This window comes from Penicillium waksmanii (genome assembly GCF_028829765.1).
Source record: "Penicillium waksmanii strain IBT 27052 chromosome Unknown utg000002l:1.0-3326099.0:1.0-3328782.0, whole genome shotgun sequence".
NCBI classification, from domain to species: domain Eukaryota; kingdom Fungi; phylum Ascomycota; class Eurotiomycetes; order Eurotiales; family Aspergillaceae; genus Penicillium; species Penicillium waksmanii.
The window spans coordinates 173,069-190,707 of record NW_026643249.1 but is presented as its reverse complement, the minus strand read 5'-3'; the positions used below and the strand labels follow the sequence as shown (position 1 = coordinate 190,707).

The 17,639-nt window shown below is 47.9% G+C and overlaps 9 protein-coding genes across 9 annotated transcripts; 4 read left to right on the top strand and 5 right to left on the bottom strand.

The window, feature by feature from the left end:
• Positions 1-250: 250 nt before the first annotated feature.
• N7481_001731 (aminotransferase, class III) lies at positions 251-1,883 on the bottom strand (the record flags this gene model as incomplete). Its single annotated transcript, XM_057260950.1, has 5 exons — positions 251-505; positions 568-1,020; positions 1,077-1,423; positions 1,500-1,811; positions 1,871-1,883. 5 exons carry the CDS (start codon positions 1,881-1,883, stop codon positions 251-253), a joined length of 1,380 nt encoding a protein of 459 aa, XP_057125882.1.
• Positions 1,884-2,864: 981 nt separating this feature from the next.
• N7481_001730 (fungal specific transcription factor domain-containing protein) lies at positions 2,865-4,993 on the top strand (the record flags this gene model as incomplete). The annotated part of the gene is made up of 3 exons (XM_057260949.1): positions 2,865-2,909; positions 2,980-3,923; positions 3,973-4,993. The coding sequence occupies 3 exons, from the start codon at positions 2,865-2,867 to the stop codon at positions 4,991-4,993; spliced, it is 2,010 nt and encodes a 669-aa protein (XP_057125881.1).
• Positions 4,994-6,290: 1,297 nt separating this feature from the next.
• N7481_001729 (class-II fumarase/aspartase family protein) lies at positions 6,291-7,795 on the top strand (the record flags this gene model as incomplete). The annotated part of the gene is made up of 2 exons (XM_057260948.1): positions 6,291-6,493; positions 6,922-7,795. 2 exons carry the CDS (start codon positions 6,291-6,293, stop codon positions 7,793-7,795), a joined length of 1,077 nt encoding a protein of 358 aa, XP_057125880.1.
• Positions 7,796-8,043: 248 nt separating this feature from the next.
• On the top strand, positions 8,044-8,963 carry N7481_001728 (RNA-binding signal recognition particle subunit SEC65; the record flags this gene model as incomplete). Its single annotated transcript, XM_057260947.1, has 2 exons — positions 8,044-8,512; positions 8,602-8,963. The coding sequence occupies 2 exons, from the start codon at positions 8,044-8,046 to the stop codon at positions 8,961-8,963; spliced, it is 831 nt and encodes a 276-aa protein (XP_057125879.1).
• Positions 8,964-9,532: 569 nt separating this feature from the next.
• N7481_001727 (uncharacterized protein) lies at positions 9,533-10,923 on the bottom strand (the record flags this gene model as incomplete). Its single annotated transcript, XM_057260946.1, has 3 exons — positions 9,533-10,280; positions 10,345-10,422; positions 10,475-10,923. 3 exons carry the CDS (start codon positions 10,921-10,923, stop codon positions 9,533-9,535), a joined length of 1,275 nt encoding a protein of 424 aa, XP_057125878.1.
• Positions 10,924-11,603: 680 nt separating this feature from the next.
• N7481_001726 (glutathione S-transferase family protein) lies at positions 11,604-12,439 on the bottom strand (the record flags this gene model as incomplete). Its single annotated transcript, XM_057260945.1, has 2 exons — positions 11,604-12,162; positions 12,270-12,439. The coding sequence occupies 2 exons, from the start codon at positions 12,437-12,439 to the stop codon at positions 11,604-11,606; spliced, it is 729 nt and encodes a 242-aa protein (XP_057125877.1).
• A 538-nt stretch (positions 12,440-12,977) lies between these two features.
• On the bottom strand, positions 12,978-13,350 carry N7481_001725 (uncharacterized protein; the record flags this gene model as incomplete). Its single annotated transcript, XM_057260944.1, has 2 exons — positions 12,978-13,011; positions 13,088-13,350. The coding sequence occupies 2 exons, from the start codon at positions 13,348-13,350 to the stop codon at positions 12,978-12,980; spliced, it is 297 nt and encodes a 98-aa protein (XP_057125876.1).
• A 682-nt stretch (positions 13,351-14,032) lies between these two features.
• Positions 14,033-15,418, top strand: N7481_001724 (uncharacterized protein; the record flags this gene model as incomplete). Its single annotated transcript, XM_057260943.1, has 1 exon — positions 14,033-15,418. One exon carries the CDS (start codon positions 14,033-14,035, stop codon positions 15,416-15,418), a length of 1,386 nt encoding a protein of 461 aa, XP_057125875.1.
• Positions 15,419-15,771: 353 nt separating this feature from the next.
• Positions 15,772-17,120, bottom strand: sur2 (sphingosine hydroxylase; the record flags this gene model as incomplete). The annotated part of the gene is made up of 3 exons (XM_057260942.1): positions 15,772-16,349; positions 16,429-16,801; positions 16,869-17,120. 3 exons carry the CDS (start codon positions 17,118-17,120, stop codon positions 15,772-15,774), a joined length of 1,203 nt encoding a protein of 400 aa, XP_057125874.1.
• Positions 17,121-17,639: the final 519 nt, after the last annotated feature.

The window sequence follows — 17,639 nt, the reverse complement described above, 5'->3', positions numbered from 1 at the left end:
TTTGTACGATACATAATGGGAAACACTTGTCACGGAAATACAATTCAAATTCTTCATGAGCTACTATGGCCCGTGGTGGGATAATCGATAAAGATTAAATCATGCTAGATGTTTATGTGAAGATTTGAGCACCGTGTCCAGGTCTCATTGTCGACATCTCTCTGCATAGTGGACTCGTGTAATCCTTTCTTTTCGCGTTCATCCTCTCACAAATTGCCTGTCATTTAATTGTTTTCAGGATAGCATCAAATCACAAGTCTAAGTCTTTGAGCACAGCTGCCACAACATTCCCAAAAACATCCACGATAATGTCAATCTCCTCCTTGGAGACATTGTAAGGAGGTGCAAGTATGACATGGTCACCCCGAACGCCGTCAACAGTGCCTGAGCAGCCGTAGAGAGAAACGGAATACGCTGGCAACAGTCCTTTTTCCTGTATATGAAACGAGAGTCGAGTGCTAGGGTTGAAGGGTTCTTTTGAACTCCTATCTTTGACAAACTCAATCTATAAAAGCAAACTGATCAGCATGACTGTTCAACGATTCTCCACGAACGGAGAAAACTCACTCCCCAGAATAATCCCTTGCCTCGGATGTCACCAACATACGGGTGTCCTTCAAATCGCTGGCGGAGTTGTTGCTCAAGGTAAGCGCCCATAGATCGAACGTTGTCTAAAAGAGACTCCTGTTGAATGGTCTTCTGTGTAGCCAATGCTGCGGCACACGAAATGGGGTGGCCCTGATATGTTTGTCCATGGCGGAACACACCTGTTCCCTTATCCATAGTCTGCACGATTGAGTCATTGATGAGGATTCCAGAGACGGGTGCATATCCGCCCCCAAGACCTTTACCGATAGTTTGAATATCGGGCACGATGTCTTCTTGCTCCCAGGCATGTAGAGTTCCACATCGACCCATGCCGCTCATAATTTCATCAAGGATGAACAGCGCCCCATGCTTTTCACAGACGGCCTTCATGGCAGGGAAGTATCCTGGTACTGCGGGAACACAGCCGAGAGCCTAAAGAGCAAGAAGTCAGCTGGGGGTTTAAGCTCACCACTTCGTGAGTAACTTACAGCTCCAACAACTGGTTCCGCGACAAAGGCACAAACAGTATCTGACCCAACACGCTCAAACTCTGCATTCAATTCTGCAGCAAGGCGAGCAACATAGTCCGCATCAGATTCGCCTTCTTTCTTGCCACGGTATGCGTAGCATGGAGAAACATGGGATGTGTTCTTCGCCAAGATTGGTCCAAATGGCTCTCTTCGGAGGACATGTCCACCAAGGCCTAAAGCACCGAGGGTCGTACCGTGATATGAAGGAAGTCGAGCGATAAATCTCGTGCGCTGGGGCTGAGGAGTAGACAGCTCCAGGAAATACTGCCGTGCAAGCTTCATGGCGGCTTCGACAGCCTCAGATCCTGTACTCAGTAGTTAGAAGTGATTTTCAGGGTGATACACCCACTAGATATAGTACTAGTAGGGGCGATGACATGCCTGAGCTGACGACAAATAGTTTGGACATCTTGCCCCCGGTGGAATCTGTTAAGAACCGCGCTAGTTCCTCTGTTACAGGAGTACCGAAAAAGGCGGAATGGCAATATGACAATTGATCGATCTGGTCTTTGATCGCTTGTTTGACTCCTTCATGGCCATGGCCCAAGCATGAAACGGCCGCGCCGCCGGTCGAGTCAAGGAATCTAGTACCATCTTCGAGGAAGATATAGCTCCCTTTTCCCCCAATGGCCAGTTTAGGAAGGAAGTGGGTGTCTCTATGCAAAACAGCACTGGACATGCCGGGATGCGCTTCTTTAAATTCATTAGTCACTAGTATAGTAGAAATATGTTAGTTGATGGATGTTTCGTACCGGAGACAGTCATATCGAGGGCAAGAAAGCTCTTCAAAAATTGAAGGGTTGTTAGGTGATTAGTATAATCGAAAGTTTGAATCAATCTGGAGATTACACGCTCTTATGTACCCATGGATTTACGAAGACCCGAGGCTATTCATTGCGGGGCAAGTGGGTTCGGGATGCCGAGCCCGGGGAAGCCGATCCGATCATTGGTTAAAGTTCAGGCATATTCCACTTTTTCACTACTATCAACGCATACTGATTGAAGGACAAGCTGCGGAGTTGTCATTGTAGTGGAGACTTTCTCCCTGCGCATGCCTAATTGGGCTGATACGACGAGTCAAGGACACCGTGCGTTTCGGCAATGCTACAATATCTCAGCTCCACCCAAATGTCCGTGTTTGGCTACACATCTCATATTTGTATAAAGTTTGAAATGGAGACCCTAAATTTAATAATTGGTTCAGCAATTGAAAGATTTTGATCTCTATACACTGAGATTGAAGAAAGTCGCATACTCGTACGAGTATACTAACTATTTGCCACGCCCCGCAAACTGACGAAAGGCGGTCAAGCCCGCTTTATGCCGCTCATCGAGCGGAAGCCCTCTTCTTCCATTTCACAAAGTAAGGGTGGAATATTCAAAGAAAGGAATGTTTATTTTCTCAGCGAGAAACGAATAGATGGATGCTGCTCCATCGGAATCAAGCGGTGCAACAGTGACACACCGGATTGGTCAGGCATGGTACGCGATATCCCAACCCCGTAGAGAATGCAATAACACAGCAAGAATTAACAACTTAGAATCTAGTGATCGTTGCAGAAAGTGAGATGACGACATTTTGGAGTCTCAGGACCATTAAAAAGGCTAACTATTTTCCGAATCACTAAGGAAAAAGTTGAAATGTGACGGGACCTTCCCCATCGTAATTATGTCGTCCTCTGAACTTCATAGTTCCCTGGCTAACCGAAGGCGGCAGTGTCGAAGGTGTGAGACAGGAGGTCATATATGCGAAGTTTCCACTACTCTCCGAAGGAAGACCAAAGTGCGAGGGTAAGTTCAGTGTAATCGAATCTCACATTCACCAGCTAAAGTGTTCAACAGATTCACTTCCAATGAACAGCGTCTAGAGCAGCTTCAGCTAGAGCTGGCGAAATATCAGCAGTTACTTCAATCAGAGAAAGACCGAAATGACCTCCTACAAGAGGATATATCCCGTCGAGAGCGGACCAGGATACCGGAGGATGTAATCGCTCTCGGACCAGCCGAAACAGCCGTAACCCACAATGCTGAACGGCGTTCGACTGATGATTCGGCATATGTGATTAAGCACATGGGCCGTCTTGTTCACGACGAAAATGGCGTCGGTCGATTTGCAGGCTCAACTACCGGTGTTCATTTTGTTCTCAGTGTGGAGAAAGAATGCCAGAAGACATTGAATCTTTCTTGCGGATTCCCAGAAAGTTGTTTCCGCCTCTTTTTGATTCCACCATCTCCCACGGTACCCACGATTGCCACAGAAAGCCCATCAGAATATCAAAATTGGATATCTGAATGTGTTCATTATCCATTGGCTTACTACCATGAGCAAGCCGACTTATTCATGAAGAATTGGGAGGCGTTTTGTCCTGTTCTAGTTCGGACCGAAATTTTGGCAGACATTGATTATATGATAGGACTACTAGCCGACCTCAGATATACTCCGAAGCCCAACCCAGCGACAGCACTGACGCTCTTGATGATTCATTGTATAAATGACTTACAAAACAACCAAAAGGAGCCAGAATATCCCTTAAGACCCAGCCGCGAACGGTATCTATCCTTGGCCAGTAGTATGATTGACGAGGTAGCCGCAAAAGGGGATATGAGAAGCTTACAAGCATTGGTGCTCTTCGGCTTTTGCAGTCAATTGAGTGGTGACTGTCTTGCGATGACAAGGATTAATGGCTTGATGGTCAGCATTTCCCAGTCACTGGGCCTCCATCGCCATGCTAGACGCTTCAAATTGAAACCCGGCGAAATTGAGCTTCGGAAGCGCGTTTGGTGGTATGTCTACGTTTTCGACAGGTATGTGATCATCAAGGCTATCGCTGTAGCTAGAGTCTAACTTTAATAGCATGACATCTCTGCTTCACGGAATTCCGGCTTTGATAAATGACGTGGATGTGGATAATGACTTGCCTTCGGACTGCTATCTTCTCGGCTTGGATTCTGCAGACATCTCCCACCCTCTGCCTGGTGAGAATACCGCAGTTTTTGTCTTCATCCAATATGTGCGCATTGGTAAAATATTTTCGCGGATTCGTGAAATGCTTTACACGACTACCAAACGTCGAAACGGCGCGGCCAAAATCAAGGAGTTGGATCTCGATCTGCATATGTGGAGTCAAAGTCTAAAAGCACATGGCATCCAAATTGAAATTGGGACTCTGCCAACAATAAATCCACCCGAAGGTGCTGGGAAAGGAGTTGAAAGAACGACACTATGGCTTCAACTGCTAGCAAATATTGCAATGGTCTTCACACACCGACCAGGCCTGTCTTTTGACGAGAGCACGCCTCAGTTTGCAAACTGCCTTCGAGCATGCGTGGCGTCTAGTAGCGCTGGCTTAGCTTTGCTCGAAAACACGCATGTACCACGATGGTTACAAAATTTGAGCATGATGAGCCCTGGAGTGGTATTCCAGTCCGCTTTGATGCATGTTCATTTCCAATGCCAGTCATCCACCGTCAATCTCGAGGGGGACCCGTCTTTGGAAACTAGCCTCGATTTCATTTTGAAGGGAAGATCTGTACTTGAGAAACATATTATTCTCAATACCCAGGTGCCTGATTCTCGGCACTCTATTTATCACGAGTCCATCTCTGAGGTCATGGGGGTTTTGGACCTGCTACACTCCCTGCTGGTAGAGAAAAGGCAAATCCAGGCGGACACAGGGTCCTTGCCGAACCATGATATCCTGGGCGACCCTCCTGTATTCTTTGACGAACTTAATTGGGGAACGGAAGCCCTAGATGTATTGAACTATGTTACCGCGACTGACTGGGCCTACGACATTCCAGGGCCGTTCATGGGATACCCAGAGCTCGACGCACCGGAAGTGATGATGGAAAACACCCACCTAGAGCCTAGTTGAACAGGTAAATTACCAAAACCTATAGAGGCCAAAAAGAAAAGATCTGTCGCGCTTGTCTGTTATGCCAAGGGATGCAGAAACAATTTGAAAAGTAAACATGTCCCGGACGAGCAATAATACAGTGTCATATTGCAGACGGTGAAGACGTTCCAGTTTCTCGTAACTGGAATATATCAGCACAAGTCATGAGGGGATACCATTGAATTCAGCCACCGCCAGTGACTCAAATAGTACAGTAAGTTGAAACGATCACCCTCCACTTTCAGATTTTCGGCCGGGTTTTGACGAGCGAAGAGCTGTCCTTTTGAAACTATCCTTGGTCTCTTCGTACATCTTCAAGCCAGCTCTCTGCCACCAGTAGCCCTCTTCAAGGGTATTGTTGGTATTGGTATTGGTGTATGCTTGCGCCAGCGCTGCTTTCAAACATGCCTCGAAGCGTAGAGGGGCAGGCTTGATTGGGAATATCATCTGATGTTCCTCGAAAGGATATTTTTGCAGCAAGCAACTCTCAGGGCGAAGGCGAAAAAGACACACGGGTTAAACCGTGGGATTCCTTCAACTGAGGTAATGACTTGAGCTGCCTGAACTCCGAATTCCTTGATCTTTACCTCTGAGGAGAATTCGATAGTAGTATGGATTATATAATCGTAGCATGCTACCTGCCACTGGCAGTGCTACTTTTGGCAGGCGCGATGGGAGGTGATGGTGGTAAAATAGGAAGGAGCGGGTGTTGTTTCAATGTTCCCTTCTGTCCTTCTTTCCTTCTTTCCTTCTTTCCTTTATTTTGATCACTTCCATTTTCCTCTCCTCACCAAACCTCGCACAAACTTGAACTTGAAGTTCAATCTGTCAAACAGAAAGATAATGGCAGTGATATTTTCAAGGATCTTGATCTTGAACTTACTTGAGGAGATCCCGGGCCGGCGCTTGCGACAACTTGTTTGGCCTTTGATCCCCTGGCTGACATCATTGGAGACATCCAATCTTCCCAGGTAATTGAAAATGGAGTACCTCCAGCATCCCTTCTATATACGACATTTTTGAGGTTTACTGACCTGCAACAGCCTGAGGCAGCCTGAAGGTGTATATGATCGACCCAGCCCCACAATATCTTCGGGATAGACCCTTATCCCGAGGAATCCAATTCACTCCAGCGGAGCAGTCGTTAGTTCCGCATGAGGGGCCCCGGACAAAATGAAGTCAGGAATGGATTATTTAAAGCTGGTTGTTTCCAGTTTAGATCTGGAGTTCATTTATTCCCCCTCCTTTTTTGTTGAGTCCCTAGAACCCTCTCGCCATGTCCGTCTCCGCTCTCGACTCGCGTGTGTTCCGCAATTTGTTCGGAACACAAGAAATACGTGACATCTTTACAGACGATGCATACGTAAAATGTTTAATTGAGGTTGAGGCAGCTCTCGCACGCGCTCAATCAAAGACCGGCGTTATTCCATCGGAAGCGGGAGATTCGATCACGAATACATTTGCCAACATTCAACTTGAGTACGTTGATCGAAACGGCCTGAAAGAATAATCTCTAACTGGTCAAAGCTATGAACGTCTTGCACGGGAAACAGATGTCGTTGGATACCCCGTTCTCCCTCTTGTCTGCCAGCTTGTCGAAGGCACGCCCAATGAAACCTCCAAGTATATACACTGGGGAGCAACAACACAGGATATCATGGATGATGCGTCCATGTTGCAGATTAAACGTGGCCTAGTGCTTGTGCAAAGAGAACTCGAATCTCTAAGAGGGATCTTGACGACACTAGCAACAACTCATCGTGACACGTATGTCCCCTTCGTCTTTTCCTATCGCTGTGGTGTGAATTAGTATGCTAACATCTGTTCAGTCCAATGGCGGGTCGCACACATCTCCAACACGCCCTGCCTTGTACATTTGGCTATAAATGTGCCGTTTACCTCTCGAGTGTTCTTCGTCATATTGAAAGGCTTGAAGAAATGAAGCAGAGATGTTTACTGGTGCAATTTGGAGGGGCAGCTGGAACTGTGGCCTCGCTGGGCTCCGACGACACAGGCCTCAGAGTTCGCGAACAACTCGCTATCGAATTGGGCCTGCAAAACCCAGCCATCACATGGCATGTCGCAAGAGATAACGTGGCCGAAACCACAAATTTCCTAGCCCTGGTCGGCGGAACCTTGGGAAAGATCGCGTTGGATCTCATGATTATGTCCTCGAACGAATTTGACGAAGTGTCCGAGCCATTTGTCCCTCATCGCGGTGCTTCATCAACCATGCCGCAGAAGCGGAATCCCATCTCCTCCGAGGTTATTCTCGCTGCGTCTAAAATGCTCCGGGCCAATGCTTCGTTAGGACTGGATGCGATGATCACTGACTTTGAACGGGCCTCTGGACCATGGCATCTTGAATGGGTGGCGGTTCCAGATGCGTTTGTTACTGCAGTGGGTGCGCTCCATCAGACCAACTTTGCCCTGGATGGATTGGTTGTTAAGGTGGACTCTATGGAGCGTAACCTGCACTCAACAAAGGGATTGATTGTGGGTGAGGCGGTCATGATGGCTCTTGCACCTCATATTGGACGTCAAAAGGCACACGATGAGGTTTATGAAGCTTGCAAAGGTGCCATTGAGAACAACCGATCTTTGCTGGAGGTGTTGAAAGGATCTACTGTGATGACGAGTATTTTCACCACGGATCAATTGACGGGACTATGCGATCCTACTCAATATATGGGAGCGAGCCAGCTGATGGTTGACGAGATGGTGAAACGATCTAATTTGACGCTGCCAAGGGGGGGATCTCCCTGGTTAGAGGAAAGATAGAAATAGAAATGATTGTACTTTTAGCATATTCAAGTTGATGTGTTGAAGTATTGGCTCTACACTGTGTAAACTGCACTATACCCATGGCTGTGGACCATAGTACTCCCGCCAACTGGCCAACTGGTCAATCCGCACCGCAAAGGCCACTCGCCCGCTGTCGACCACCTGAAATGCACTCCCGCTCTCCCGCACTTTCTTCCTCCCACTTCAACTCCAACTCCAACTCCAACTTCACATCCCCCCACACCATGTCGCACGCTCGAGTCGAAGAGCTGTCCGATTCCGATCCTGAGGAGATTGCCCCCTCCGATGATGACTTCGCCGATAATGTCATCATTGAGCCCGTCGCCCCGCGTCAGGCCAATCCTCCCAAGGCCACGCCTGCGCCCGCACCTGCACCTGCACAGCCTATGATGAATCAAATGCCCATGAACCAAGTGCCCGAACCCGCGCGCGAAATCCCCAAACACTTCCAATGCCTCTACCCCATCTACTTCGACAAGACCCGATCCCGCGCGGATGGGCGCAAGGTTGGCTCCGAGCTGGCAGTCGAGAATCCCCTGGCCCGCGACATTGTCGATGCCGTGCAGATGTTGGGTTTGCAGGCTGGCTTGGAACCGGAGAAGCTTCACCCCAAGGACTGGGCCAACCCTGGTCGTGTGCGCGTGTTGCTGAAGAATGAAGATGGCAAATCGATGAACTCTAAAATTAAGAACAGTATGTGGCTCAACGGGCGCCTACGAAGCGACAGCCACCGGGCTTTGATTTGGATTGAATTCTCACAACTAACCACTTGCGTTTTTTAGAACACCACCTCTACATCCTCGTCGCCCAATACCTCCAAGCTCACCCGACCGACGAGAAATCCCCCTACCGACTTCGAATTCGCGGCCTCCCCATGCCGGAGAAGCTCCCCGAGGCGCCTCCAGCCCCGCGCGGTTGGAAGATCGGCAAGATTCTTCCCATCCACTCGCCCGCCTACAGCGGCGGAGGTGTCAGCGACAATCCGTTCAAGGAAGCCATGGCGGAGATGCAAAACATGCAAGGGATGCCTGGCATGCCCCAGATGCCCCAGATCCCCGGAATGGATATGTCTGGTATGGGTGGAGAGGGCTCGGGATCAGGCACTGAAAAGAAAAAGAAGGACAAGAAGAAGGGCAAGGCTTGAAAGAGCTGACTTTCACCCCCTTTGTCTTCTCTTCTATACCTTCTACTTGCATTGCACGGCGATGGGCGTTCCTTTTGCTTTTGAGACCTAGAACGAGGATATACCGTCGATATCTCTATGGTCGCAGCTCGGTTGAGGCTTGGCTGCTAGTGTTCCTATCTCTGAATGGTGGACCTGAATATATGTACGACCCGGACAATGTCATTCTATCAGTGTAGCATGATGCATGTCCAGGAAAAAGACCCGAATGATGTCAAATATTCCACTATGCGTGGCTTGATACAAGTCTACAATATTGAAAACTATACAATTAACTCCTTTGTCCGTGAAAGGTCTCTTGTTGAAGTGCAACACAAAGAGCTTGGAAGCTGAGGGTACACTCTTTGTACTTCTACCTGCCCTGTCCATTCAGAAGGGCGCAGTTCAGACATATTCATACTACTAGTATTTGAACATATTGAAAGCGAACAGGACTCTGATCCCCCTATATTGCCCGCGATTTATATATCCGGAAAAAATCACAAATGCGGATATCTACTACTTCAACGTTCCCAATTCAACTAGGATCTTTACAGCAGGCTTCGATCATCTTCTTGTCGTAATCCCGGGGCCCTGCCTGGGGTACCACCATTTCGATACTGCCAGAGACGACTGAAATCTTTAACACGCCAGGTCGGAGAACCATTCGACTGTCGACTTTCTGGTGAATTTGAAACCTCGATGTTTGGTATTGGCAGCAGGGTCATCTCTCGGTTTTCATCTCGCCTGTTTAACAACCTATCCGATTCACCCCATTTCATATTAACTTCCTTGTCCATGAATGCATTTGACTCGAGTACTCTATGATCCGGCCCGAGAGTGAACATAGTATCAAGATAGTGTTGGTTCATCATGTGGCCGGACCCAGGACGAATAAATAGCCGACCTAGGTATCGATTTGGGACATTGGTGAAATGAAGAACGCCAAGGTGGGAGACTGCATCCTGTGAGTTTGCGTAGTGTTCGATATGCCCGATCGACCGGACGATAGGCTGACAGGTGGAGGATTGGCGGGGATTGTTGAAGTGGTTGGCGGCATTGCCGAACGTGTACACCTCTAGTTTATGAAGTAGATCCTGCGGTAGTTCGTCAAGTAGCCAATCGATTACCAAACTGCCTTCTATTCCGCCCTGACTGTGGAGGATCATGACCACTTTGTCGCAGTTTGGGTTCAATAACTCCCTTTTCAATAAGTAATAGGCACTTCGTATATCGCCTGTAGCGTAGGAGAAGCAACGCTGGATCAAACACTCGATCAAATCGAATATTAAGCCAGAACTGAAGATTTGGGATCAATAATTAGCTGAAATTCCAAGTTCGTTAGCAATGTTAGGTGACATACGTGCGATTATGGATGCCTGTGATCTTGCGGCCGAAGGAATAGGCTAGTTGATCGATATTGTTCTGGAGCCAGTATTGACTAGTTTTGTTAGATTGATGTCAGTTCGAAGAGTCTGTCGCCTTTGACTTGCCTGTTCGCAACGCCATTAATAAAGAACCAACACTCCCCTTCATGGCCTGGTTGGTTGGGCTCCGGAACATTGGAAGCCAAGATCCTCTCAAATCCATTCAAGACGAACATGCATACTCCATAATTAAGTGCCAAAGAGACAGCAATATAGACGAATATCCAGAAGGCAGGTAGTTGGAATACAACCATCAATGGGATTGAGACCAAGAAAGCAATTTGGGCGATAGTCAAAACTACCTGTACCAAGAAAGAGATCAAACTTCCAAACGACAGGTATAATTCATCCAAAGGAGTCGTGTGTCCGAGCCGAAGAGGCAACAAAATCCCAGGTAAGGCCCATGAATACCGTAGAAGTAGCATGATATCGCGGAAAAATAGCTGCAATGGAGACGCGGTGTACGGCAGCGGGGTGGAACTGGGGTCCCGTCTGTAGAGGCGAATCAGAGACATCGCGGAGTTGACACTTGCCAGGAGACGGTTGTGTAACGACAATGTCCCTGAAGATTATTTATCTTCTGTAACTATCCGTAGAGGTGACGATGCGATCGGATTTAATGTTGTCGCTAAAAGTTTCAAATCTGCAGGGAAGCAGCACCTGCGACTGTCATGTGATAAAATAGCGTTGGGATTCACGCGACCTTTGAATGTGACCAAAAGGTCAAACATTGAAGAAACCTGGAAGAAAAATATCACTGATAGGATGTTGAGACAGCATGTTTATTCCATAAAACTTGAACACGAGCCAGGTTAAATAGAATATCCAAATAAAGTCTGACAGCACTGTCTACCATAAGCAGAAATGACCTCGGCTGCTAACTTGAAACTTCAAGTTTGGCTACGGAGATCTCAACTAGTACTAGATTGACTAAATAATCTAGATATGCCCCTTTAATGACTATCTTGGACATTTGAGCCGGATCAATCATATTCAATTTCCGATCGGGATTTGCAAAAGGCGAATTTCATTTTCGTATGAGGCTTACTAGTGCAGGCTAAGTAAAAAAAAAAAGAAAAAATAGATGTGAATGTCTCGTCACGTCAAGGGTATTTGGTATTCAGTATATATTCATAAATTCATGATATCTCGTGAGTATCTAACCCAAAGTCCGGTCCCTTGCATATAAAGCCAATCAATCCTTCCTGTCCATGTATGGCACACAAGCCTCATAAACGTCCCTGAAACCGGGATACTGTGTAATTCTATGAAACACATCCTCATGCACCATCTTCGCAGACTGGAGCGACCCCGCAATGAAGAAATCAGTGTAGCTGGGCTTTGCTCCAAGGATAAATGGCCCGTCAGCCTTGTTCGTCTTTATTAGCTCGCTAATTCCGCTGGTGCTGTCGTTCAAGGATTTCCAGACTTGCTCCTCTTTCTCCGGGTCAAGGAGGTCCTCCAGCTTGTGGCCAAGTGTGGCTTCGCGAGTACGTCGGTAGAATTCCTGCGCGCGTGGAGAGAGGATATCTATCTCGCGCGGCATCACGGATATGTAGAAGGATTTCCCCACTACAGATCGTGATTTGGCCTCGATTTCTTGGCCCAGGTCCGATGCCAGTGGAACGGGCGGATCTGGGTAGGTCTTTTCGATAAACTGCGAAATCGGGGTGGAGTCCATGATCGTGGTATTAGTTGGTAGGTGCTGGATAGCAGGGACGGTGTATTTCGTTCCTGATTCCGGTGCGATGCCACTATAGAGTAAAGTCAGAGATATTTCTAAATTGGACTTAGGGTGACTCCAAAAACGGAAGCCCAATGTTACTTGGAAGACATGACCAAGTATGCCATATTGACTCACAGTTCTTTTAGAGTCGGCTCGATATCGGGGAACTCGAGGAAGACCGTCCGATAAGGAATGCGCTTGTAGTTGAGCATTAGGCGGATACGCCAAACAACTGGTGAGAAGCAAAGGCCCTTGGTAGAAGCCAAGTCATAGAGGATAACCTGAGGCTCGTTCGGAGTGGTCATGTTGAGCTAGCAGAGCGCTTAGTAGACCGAACCTGGAGAGGATGCTTTGATCCCACGTGGCAAAGTATCGATAAGGTTTAGAAGTATGAAAACTTGCTTTCGGGAGGCTGACAGTCTTCCGGGGATCTGCTTTTAAGTTGAGTTGGAGTAGAGATTCAGGGATGAAAGTTAGTCGGCGGTTACGTAAAGTTTAGTTGCTATTTTAAGAATACGATCTGCCAGTGCTAGGTAACGTTGTTTGTGTACATATATGAGTCATCCTGCATGCTCCACTAGTTAACTAGTTAGTATCTCTCCTCCGTAGCTACCTTCCTCTCCAATACACACCACTACTATTCATGCACTCCATGCTATTCCGTATTCCACACGTACAGTTTGTAGATACGAATTTTGAAGAATAAATGTCTCGTATTCGATAGGAATGGATAAATCCATTCCTCTAAATTGCCTATCCGAATCATGGCGGTCTATCTTAACCCTTTGCTCTATATTTCCACCCATATTTGACAAAGTCCAGACCAGTGTGTCCAAGAGAAAATCAAGTTAGATCTAGATGTAAAGGCTCGGGCATACTGGAAAGCTATGAGCGAAATGCTGAAAGCTTCCTTGGTGGCCTTGTAGAATTGGTAGAGCGAGAGATAAAGGTACACCATGGTGATCAATTCCAGTCGTATAACACCCAGTATTACAATGATTGTATCTAGAAAGATGAGTATGATATCATATGGGACTAGTGCTAATCGTGGTAAATTGGTAAGATCCTCGTAAAGCTCTGACATGTCGATCATGAGGTCGGCGACAGACTCTAAAATCGGGTTGAACAGGTGCTTTGCCATCTTCATCATCGCTGGATTCATGACATAGTCCGCAAGAAGGTCTAGCAAAGCTGTCAGTATTGTGCTAAAGGCCATAAAGAGGGAGCTTGCGAGGATTCCAAGGCATATAATGCTGATGATAGGGTACGTCGCGGATATGCACAGCTGCGTGTCTGACTTCATAGCTGCGGGTGGAATGTGGCGTGGCCAAAGACGAAGAGTTCATTCAAAGGGTGCTGGATGAAGGTGGGGGGGTATAGGAAGATAAATAGTGTTACGTGTGCCAGTGTTTTGAATTCGAGGAACGAGAAATTCATTGTGAGAGATAACAAAGGGCGAATAATGGCCGAGAACTGGTGATTCTTCTCATTTTTAGCAGCGGAATAGAACGTATGGCACCGGTTTTCTGTTCATCGAAGAACAAAGGCTTTCTCGAATCCACCATTGATATGAAACCGACACTTCAAAGAATCACGTGTGTCTTATTGTGGTATATTTGGATCAGAAATAGCCGTGGATACAATGAAATGTGAATACCTTTGAGGAACCAAGTAAAGATCTTCAAAGCAAAGTTTCACATACAGATATCATATAAAAGCTCGGCTTGTCCTATTCCTGCCAATCCCAGGACTTCCTAGAATAAAACCGAAAAGAGTACACGTTACGAAATCAAATAAATCAAGATTATCAGATCTTTCCCGAGAACAGTCACCTCATCTCAGCTGTTATGGTTCAAAATGGAAGCAACACCGATGTTCGCGGTCTCAAAAGATTCACCATGCCCTCCAGCCTCCGCCGTACAACAAAAGCCGAATCACACCCGGGGTCAGTCAACATGTTGGACCGAAGCGAACTCAAGATGCTAACGCAGATTCTGCATCTAGACAACACGGACCTGAAGAAGATAGCGTCTAGACCGCAAATAGAGAAACTGATCCAGAATCTACCAAAGCGTCTCCGCCGACCTAGGCCTCTATCGCTTAGTTTCAAACAGCCTCCTAGCACATTTTGTGATTTGCATCTGCCTCTCAACGCGGGGCTGATCTCCCTTATATTTTTATTTGTGCAAATAGAGGTCACGCAGCACTTTATTCTGTTTGAGAAATTCCCTGAACTTTGTCATCCTGTGGAAGAGGAGATTTTGATTCGTCTACGGGCGCTGCGAGGCATGTGGATTAAACCCGGCCAGGAATCCCGGATCTTCATACCCAATGGGTGGAGCTATCAGATTGATGGCTGTAGGGCTTGCATGTTGGCGCGTGTTGCGTCAGATATGGAGGCAGTGCGCAATTTGCGCGTGGTGATTCTAAGTCGGACTCGGACGCGGCGAAAACACCGAGCCCGCACGCTCATGGCTTTTGTTAATGAGTGTATTAATCAGTTCCCTGGTGATCAGACGGAGGAGATTTATACGACGTCGAGTCAACTGGCATTTGGTATGAAGGCTGCTCGTAAAGCTTGCACGAGAGCTGAGTTCCAAAGACGCGGGTATGGAAACCGTCGTGGTTCTAAGATCAAGCATCACGAGGGACCTAGTGAGAAGGAAGAATTGGATCAGAGTCACCAGGGGATTTTGTTCCCTAGAATGGCTTCTTTGTTGCAAATTCCCGAGCATGGGGCTGCCCCGACGCCATCTGCCAGTCGTCACTCTCACCATAGTATGGCAAAGGAGAAGAAGGGCTTCACACCAGAGAATAATAATGCGGAAAATGCGAAAATTGGACCCGATGCAGTTGATGAGCTTATGGAAATGTACAGGAATATTGGAGAAAAGAAGCCCTTCTCTCGCGACACACTCGTTCGGTCAGCGATGGTTGCGCCTCTCGACCTTGGGACGAAGAATGATAAGACTATCAACGAGCTTGCTGAAATGGACGATCAATACGATCGGTTGAGCTTGATTCCTAACAGGCCGCCACATCGTGTTCCAGGGCCAGGTGTTACTAGTAACAGATCTGGCAGGCATGTGCCTGTGATATACCAGTCCTCACCCTCAAATCATGCCAGGACAGACTATCACGTGGATTCTAGCAGTGACTGGATGGATGATGCTTGCACAGCTTCGGACGGAAATGAGACCGAGGATTCAAACTCTGGATTTCGGGAGAAGTCGGCGACAGGCACCACTTGGGATCTGATGGTTGGCCATCATAACATGATTTGATTTGCTTTGATCGGAGTTGGTTGGAGGGTGTTATACGAGATTGCTTATTAGAGACCATGTGTGGACACATGTGCAATGCAATTAAATTGAATTGGATGACTTGAGTCAATCTGTAGAACAATAGACATTATGAACAATGAGTCGCCGGAAGGTCGTAGAGAAAACCATGTACAAAAGGACTGTGGCACATTCTCGTGGTATTAATACAGGTAGGATCCAAGACCCCATATACATGAAAGCGAAAGCCAAACCCACAGCCTCGAAAAAAAGAAAGATGGCCAGCAGCTCCGAGAAAACGCCAAATGAGACAATGCAATAGACCAGACGGCCACTAGTTCAAATTCATCACGACTTTAGTTGTGCAGAACACTGCCAGGAACACCATGGCTTGGGCCCTTGAGACTATCGACGGTTTTGCGGCGCAAACGAGTGCGTGTGGCTGGTCCTTCGGAGGAGACCACCGCGGGCTGAGGCTCGATGGTGGGTGTTGTCACTGCATTGGCGGCAGCTTCCGTCGCCTGAGCTGTCTCCATATCCACCTGCTTCTGTGCATTGTCCCGGGCCCGCTCGTAACGTAACTTCACTTCGCCCGTCCATTGGGTGTTCAGCAGCCGGTCCCAGAAAATGAAGAAGGGCTGAGAGAAATTGGTCTTGATACCCCAGCTTTGGTGATGAATATCGTGGTAGGCAGCGTTGTTGGAGGTAAAATGCTGTAGGGGATCCCAGGGGAAGGCGTAGCCGCAGTGATCGTCAACGGTTTTGATGGTCGAGCAGGTGAAGAACCACATTGCCTGGCGGTTCGTCATTCCGGTGACTAGGAAGGCGATGCCCGTGCCGGCGGTATCTAGGAGGAAGCCCTCCACAGGGTGGTTGTATAAGGCGCCGAAGGCGTAAGGGACGTACAGACGGTGATGACGGGAATGGAAGGTTACTGTAGACTGAGTTAGTAGGGGATCTTTCTCACACAGAGTCACACAAAGTGAGGATGGGAAACAATGCGAGGTACGCACCATAGAGCCAGCGGTTGAGGTGCATAGCACGATGGAGGAAGTATTGCCAGGTATCGACGATGGAGATAGCGATGAGGAATTGCAGACTCGGAACGAAGTACCAGTAGATGAATGAGGCCAGAGTCAACTCCCAGCCAGCAAAGGCGGGGGCAGTGACTTCGGCTCCGTTATCCAAGATCATTGACTGCACCATGCTGGGATAAGAACCTCCTGCTAGGGCCCCTGCCAAGATGGAGTGACCGTTTTGCGAGACCGACTTGGCCAGGCCAGTGGCGTCGACACCAAGGATCGTCAAGACGGTCGGAATTGCTCGCTGAGCGATGCGAACGCGTTGAGCCCAGGTCGCCACATTGTAGTCGTCCAAGCCGGTCATCTCGGGGGGGATCAAAATACGCGACTGACCAACCCGCGATGGTTTGAATAATTTGTTGTAGGATAACATCGCGGACAACCTCCCAGCGGCTGACTCGGTTCCTCTTCGATAACTCGGCAGGGGTGTGTAGACGATATTGTTCGAAGTAGTTATTGACATCGAGATAGTGGTAGATGCCCGACAATACCCAATAGGCGACAATCGGTAGAAGGAGGGCGACAACGTTATCGGGAATGGGCGGAAAGACCGGTTGTCGCTCTGTGAGTGTGTAACTTGGGAGTGGAGGGAGGTCAAACGCGACCGAAGCGTTGGCTGCCATGTTGGAGACAAAATGAGGCGAAAGGAAGCCTGGAGGAGGCGAAATCGTGGGGTTGTTGTTGTTGTCGGGGGTGAGATTTGAGAGGAGGGGGGGGAAGTAGTGGAAGGTGGATGTGGTGGATGGGTTGCGATAGGCAAATTAATCCCAGGAGGCCTGAGGATCCGATGGGCAGACTAGGTAAATGCGAAAGGATTGAAATGGGACAGAAAAGTCCCCAGTGTATAAGTCTAGGGCAAGGTGAAGTTGGAGTGATGAAGGAGTGACGATAAGAATACCAGGAAAACAAGAAACGAAAGAAAGAAGAAGAGATTGAAAGATGCCCGAGTCAAAAGGAGGCGACGAAGTGGCGCCAGTTCGGATGCAGTGGTGGTACAGAACGGATACGGTAATATTGCGCTGTTTTCAGTGTTGGTGCGGGATGGGGACTTACAGATGGTTAGTTACGGTATCACTGTGTATGCAGAGGGTACACGGCCGGATTGACATCCGAACTATACAGGGCGGAAGTATGGAATGATG